The 6,914-nt window shown below is 33.8% G+C and overlaps 1 protein-coding gene across 1 annotated transcript; it reads left to right on the forward strand.

The window, feature by feature from the left end:
* Nucleotides 1-1,628: 1,628 nt before the first annotated feature.
* Nucleotides 1,629-2,894, forward strand: LOC149158732 (uncharacterized). Its single transcript, XM_089434080.1, has one exon. The coding sequence runs from the start codon at nucleotides 1,629-1,631 to the stop codon at nucleotides 2,892-2,894; it is 1,266 nt and encodes a 421-aa protein (XP_089290206.1).
* The last annotated feature ends 4,020 nt before the right edge of the window (nucleotides 2,895-6,914 follow it).

Below are 6,914 nucleotides of genomic sequence, written 5' to 3' on the forward strand. Positions count from 1 at the left end.
TCATTAATTTTCTCAGGAAAATTCAGGGCTCCTCTCACAGTGAAAATGGCCCTTGGAAATACATAGAAAAATAACAAATTTTGAACCTGGAAATTTCCAGATGTGGAAGAATATAGGGCAAGTGAATTTAATGAGATTCTTCTAGCATGATAACTACTTGTGAGGTATTTTAGTTTTTCTTCTTAGCACAATCTTCACTCAGCTAGACCTTTTGCTTCATTGTCCCATTCCATTCTCCTACCACCTGGCAACTCTGGTATAATGGGATTTTTTTCCAGCAAACATAATGGTGGCTTCTTGTCCAGAACATCAATCTACCCCACAAGACTTCATTTATGGTTTTGTAATGTGCTCTGATACTGAATGTGATCCATAAACAAAGTGATTCCTAGCTTTGGGTGTCTGAATGAATCTCTACACAAATGTGACTCTCAACCAACAAAGTTTGACAGAGTTGTATGTGGTAAAACGAAAACACTGCAAAAATATATTATTAAAGCATCAAATGCAGGGTATAGAGCTTGAGCTTGAGTTTCGTTGCCAAATTTGAACCTTCTGAAAGGGACATCTGGAGATATGAGGAAGCAATCCTAATTCTAGATGCACCTTTCTAATTTCCTCGAAATGTCTAAAATGGGTCCCTCTGATGCTCAGAGCTTGGCACTGGTTGACTATCGAAGTTCCCTTGAACAAGCGGTTGGTCCAACTATATGATCCTAGAGGGGTCACCAGAGTAAGGGACTAGCATCTATGGATCTAGGAGGTAATTGGATGGGCTAGGGACCCCTTTCTCTGGAGCTAGTCCCTCCGATGCTCAAAGTAAGGTGATTTAGATATTTGGAAATTTGACAAAAGATAAATAATTTTATTTTGTTTAAGTTTTCCAAATTTTTCTTTGATTTTCTCTTCAAATTTTTAGTTAATTATATTTTTCTAATTAGGTGTCAATTTTTTTATTTTATTTTCTGTAACTAATTTTCAAATATAAATTGTGCAGATTAAAAGTGGTTGCGGAGGAGAATCATTTATTTTTTATTCCACTCATTTCTCATTGAAATGGAAGAAAGTTCATCAATGTCACAAAGTAGACCACCCCTTTCCCAACAGAAATCTTCCATAGAAGCATCCAAAAAAATCCAAAGCAAAGAATATCAAGAAGCAAAAAAAGCCTTTGAAGCAAGGTTATGGGCGGCTGTGAAATGCACTCAATCTTATAGCAGAGGATCAAATGGATCATCTGGTTCAAAGGTTTGGTTGTGCCCTTATTGTAAAAAACAAAAATCGGGGAATGTAGGAAGAGTTCGATGGCATTTACTTGGAATGGGGAAAAAAGAACAATCAGCTTTATGTGACAGTGTACCTAAAACAAAAAAAGATTCTCTAATTAAGCAATTTAATGAATTTGAAAAACTTAGACATATTGTTGAAGGTTTAGTTTAAGCTAACAACAATCCTAGTGGATTGACAATTGGTGATCCACACTCTTGTTCTCAACATCAAGTTTCTGTTTCTCACCTTCAAAACTTATGGAATGTAAAAGGGAGGGGAAATTTCGATGCATCCATTGGACAATTTTTTTCGCAAATGGCATATCTTTTAATGTTTGTAGGTCTCCTTATTGGAAAGAAATGGTAAGGAATCTAGTTAACAATGCTCCTAAAGGTTACAAGCCTCCTAGTTATGAAAAGATGAAGACAACCGTGTTATCTGAAGAGAGGGTTCGAGTTGAAGCTAGACTTCAAGACATTAAAGATAGTTGGAAGGAATCTGGGGTGTCCATTGTTTCAGATGGTTGGACAGATGTTAACCATCATCCCCTTATCAATATTTTGGTTTCTAACCCAAAAAGAGTTATGTTTTTAAAATCCTATGATACTACAGGAAAGACAAAAGATGGTCCATATCTAACAGTTCTCCTCAAAGAGGCAATAGAGGAGGTTGGTAGAGAAAACGTGGTCCAAATTGTTACAGATAGTGCCTTAAACAATATCCTTGCTGGTGGGTTGATTGAGGATGAATATCCAACAACTTTTTGGACTCCTTGCTCTGTGCACTGCTTGAATTTTCTCCTGAAAGATATTAATAACATTGCATGGGTTGATAAAACTATAACTGAAGCAAAGATGCTACAACACTTTATTATTAATCATGCAGCATCCATAACAATTTATAAGAAATATGCAAAACTTCAGCTTCTTCGATGTGCCGAGACTAGATTTGCATCTGCTTTCATTATACTTCAACGCCTTATTAAAACACATCAATCTTTGAGAGAGATGGTGGTATCAATGGATTGGCAAAGGTGGAAGGGTTCTCATACTGGGGATGGCCTAAAAGTTGAGGACATTATTATTGGTCTTTCTTCAGAGAATTTTTGGAGGAGAGTGGAGAATATTGTCACCCTTATTACACCTATTGTTTCCACCCTTCGCATATTTGATAGTGATCAACCATGCTCAGGGGATGTCTTTGAGAGCATGGATCAAATGAGAGAGAAGATTCATGACATAATGGAAGACGGAAATTCTAGGATTGACAAAGACACCAGAAATGAAGTGTGGGAACTTAGTCTGACAAGGTGGAAAATGCTTCATAGCCCTCTTCATTCAATTGCATTTTTACTCAATCCTAAATGGTTTCATAAAAAACCATCGTCAGATGTAGAAGTTATGCAAAACTGGAACACTTTTATAAGTAGGTGTTACGATCGTCAGGATCGCACTGCTTTACGGTTTGAGTTAGGAAAGTATTTGAGATTAGAAGACCACTTTGCAAATGAAGATTGTGCATACAACAGACAACAACTTGGACCCATCGACTTCTGGATACAATATGGTACAGGGACCCCTTGCGTCATCGTTTGGCTATCCGTTTGCTTTCACAGGTATTCTTAATAACAAATACCTTTAATGTATTGATTTATTGTTTAAACAATTAATTCTAAAGCTCATTTTGGATTATTTATCTTATAAGATTTATTGATTGACTATGACTAACATAATTTTAATTTTATTTTACAGGTGACTAGTTCCTCTACATGTGAAAGAAATTGGAGTGAAGATGATTTCATCCATTCAACGAAGAGGAATCGCTTAGGCACAAAAATGGCACAAGATTTGGTGTTTGTACACTCAAATCTACATTTTTTATCTCGACAACAACTATAATACAAAACTGGACCCACGAGAATGTGGGATTATGGTGGTTCACAAGATGATTAAAATGATGAGCTTCCACTTGAGGTGCTAAAAGACAATGCTGAAGACATGCTTGATGATACCATGAAGTCTATTGACCAAAATAATTCTTTTGGAATTGGCTCAAGCTCAACAACTATTCTAGATAATGAGCTTCAAAATCCAGATTATTAGGTTTACTTGCATTTTGATATGAATTGTTGGAAGTGACTTTAGAGATACATATATTTTCAAAAGAACAAATTTAATTATTTATATTTCAAATCTCTTATTCTTATCAATGTTTGCTATTTTCTTGGAATTAATGATGGCAAAATTTTTGGATCTACAAAATTATCATTTCTTAAAACTAAATTAGTATTTACAATTATTTTTTCACAATTTCATGAGCAGAAACATTACAAGCTTATGACTAATGCTTTGTTTATATTGTTCACTTTTAATATGGTGTTTTCCTCTCTCCTCGTTCGTTTCCCATTTCTCGTTTCTGGTAACATAGCTTCATAACCTATAGAAGTACCTTCTCCTCAGTTGTGTCATTGTTCGACCTTCCTTTGCAACGCAATTAAAGCCTTCTAAACACAGTACGTCTCATTTGAAATTTGAATGTTGAAAACCAGGCGCCACATGAATAATACTTGGCAGAATGGCTTTTTAGCAGTGTGTTTCTTCCTTTTTGAAAACTAGCCAGCTGAAGACACTTGATGTTTTGGGTTTTATTGCAGAATCTTGAAAAAGTTCTTTCATTATTATAAACAATTGCAAATACAATGCGTGGCTCGGATTTCTGTCTACATTGCACCACCGACTTCCAGCGTCTTCCCCGCAGGAGGAATCAAATTTTCTATACCTGTACTCAACGGCCCTGCGAAAAACCATTAACGAGGTTAGTATTGTCTGTTCCAAGCAGAGGAGATCATCGACTCTAGAGTTAGTTTTAAAGGTTTACCTAAGGAGAATATCCAAGATGGGTAGATCTCTTTGCTGCTCAAAAGAAGGGCTCAATTGAAGGGCCTTGACTGCCAAGAATATATGATTCTGAATGACTACGCCGCTCTGAAGAAGATATGGTGGATGGAGAAATCTCCCATAAAAGCAAGTGAATCTCAACTGATCTCTATTAATGCCAACATAAATATTATTGGATAGGCTAACAATGCCGCGAGAATTTGTTGTGCAAGTCTCAAGCTGTGTGGAAAATCTTGTAGATTACTTTGGGTGCACTATGTTCATGAGGAGCAGCTTATTATTCTGCTACATCGTCTTCTTGGTAATCGGTATGTGCAGCTTTCATTGTCTCTCAATATGGGGTTTTCAATTTTCGATTGCTAATGGCATAATCGTTCATGCAATGTTTGCTTATATCTATGTGCGCAGGTGGTCGCTGATAGCACGACGACTGCCTGGGCGAACGAACAACCAGATAAAAAACTACTAGAATACCCACTTGAATTTTTTTTTGCTAAAAAACAAATGTTAACACAAGATGCAGAATCTCAAGACCATGATAGAATCTCGTCAACATCTACAAAATGTCGTCTTTAAGACTACACCCTTGAAAACAACAACCGCATTGAAACCCCACCAAGCTTAACTAAAATCGATGGCCAAACCCAAGGTCAACATATGCCTGTGGCTGGTCCCTCCGGTAGTCCGAATCATGGAATTCGTTTATTGGGATTACATGCCTAAGGTCATGCAGAGTTCCTCCCTTTGAACATTACTCTTTACCGGTATCAAATACATTGATAATTTTTTTTGCAAATCATCTCCTTTAAATTATTTATGAAGGTATCAACCTTTCCTGTTTTTGTTTCACACTTCTTTTCTCATATATCCAGGGAGAGCCCTTCAACAGGCTCATATTCTCTTAAAAGTCTTGGAAACATGCTTCAAGCTCTGTACTCATTCTTTCTCTTCAGTAGTGACTCTTTCCCTTTTCCTGATAAATTTCCTCTCCATATCTTTACTTACAGACGGGTGATGTATTTCCTCTCGGTATCATTACTTACAGCTAGGAAGCAAGACAATACATACATACAGCGAGCGAGACAGGCCGGAGTTTAACAGGTCAGCAATTGGATAAGGAGAGGACATGTGGAAGAGGATTATCAGGTAGGAACACGGTTGTTTCCGTGCAAGAGCTGGTGGAAAATGTCTCCTTATTTTATAAACCTTTTCAAATATGTAGCCGCCTTGAAAAATGAGTTGTGGAAAATATCTCCCTACTTTAGCAACATTTTCAAAGATGTAGCCGCCTTGAAAAATGAGCTGTGAAAAATATCTCCCTATTTTACCAACCTTTTCAAAGATGTAGCCGCCTTGAAAAATGCCGTTGACTTCATAATTTATGACATATTTTAGCCAATTTGATGAATTATTTTAAGTAAAACATATTATATTTAAGAGTTGTTTAGTGTGAATTTTTTGGATTTTTTGGTCAGTATTTGATGAAAAGTCCGATTTGTGTTATTTAAACTGGTTTTTTTTGACTGTATATATAGATTTAGAATCCTAAAAATCACTTAGAACTCTTCAATTGTGCATTGATTACCTATCAGACTTATGATTTCAATAAATTCTTATAAAATTTTAATAATTACTATGGTAAATAATTACTGTAAATTGTCTTAAATGACTTAATGATTGTCACGTCACAGGTGACTCTTATCATCAACACAGATTTATCTGTAAAATGTTCAATATGGTAAAACAGCAGTAATTTTTTGTTATTTTTATCATCCGGCCAGTCTTATTGAGAGACCTTGCGCCGCAGATAGATCTAGGGTTACTGTTTTTTTTACCGAGGAAGTAGCTGTCAGGTTTTCATTTTGGCATGTCACTTGGTTAAGATAATTCTTTTGAGGTTATCTCTATTGTTAATTCAAAGTTACAAACGAATATAAAGTAAAATCAACTTACAATTATTATAAAGTAAAATCATCTTACAATTATTATAATATAAAATATTAAAAAGTGAAGTTATAGATATAAATATGATTAGCTTAATTTTATAAATTAAATAGTTAGAAAATATAGATAAATATCAGATAGTTTATTTCATAATACATGATATATTTTACAGTGTTAATATTATATATATATATGAAAATATGTAAAAGATTCATCTTTAGTTTATTTTGGAGAAATTATTTTTTTTTAAATCGGCTTTGTTATAATATTATGGATAGAAAGGACATAACTAATTTAGAAATAAATTTCAACTTGAAGGAAAAGTATTTTAAAATATTCTATGGAGATTAAATCTCTACATCCACTTAATGACCATTGATAATTAAATGAGTCTAGATCCATCTTAACTCCATATTTTTACTTAAAAAAAGGTTTTTATCTCAAGATATTTGATTCCTTTGGGTGCTTTGTAGATCTTGAAATGGATCTAAGTAGTTTTAAAAATAATATAATTTATAATTTTTATTTAATGTTTCAAATATACTTAAGTATTAGCGTTTTTGCTAAATATTATTTTTATAAATTCATATAAACTATAATATACTAATAGTATTTTATGTTGAAAATTTTGAAAAAAAATATAATAAATACTTATTTATTATTTTTTAAATTATAAATATGTGAAAATTAAACAACTTAAACATATGATTTTTAAAAAAATTACTAGATTTTGAATAAATTTAACAAAAAAAAATGCTTAGAAAATTCACAATCTTCATTAAAAAAAAAGTCATAACATTTAAT

The sequence above is a fragment of the Pinus tabuliformis genome, chromosome 5_2 (genome assembly GCF_031772625.1).
Source record: "Pinus tabuliformis cultivar Carrire ecotype Pingquan chromosome 5_2, CPIR1, whole genome shotgun sequence".
Lineage (NCBI taxonomy): Eukaryota > Viridiplantae > Streptophyta > Pinopsida > Pinales > Pinaceae > Pinus > Pinus tabuliformis.

Excerpts from the sequence above, each read along its gene's own strand:
- LOC149158732 (XM_089434080.1), top strand. The coding sequence starts at position 1,629 with ATGGTAAGGAATCTAGTTAACAATGCTCCTAAAGGTTACAAGCCTCCT.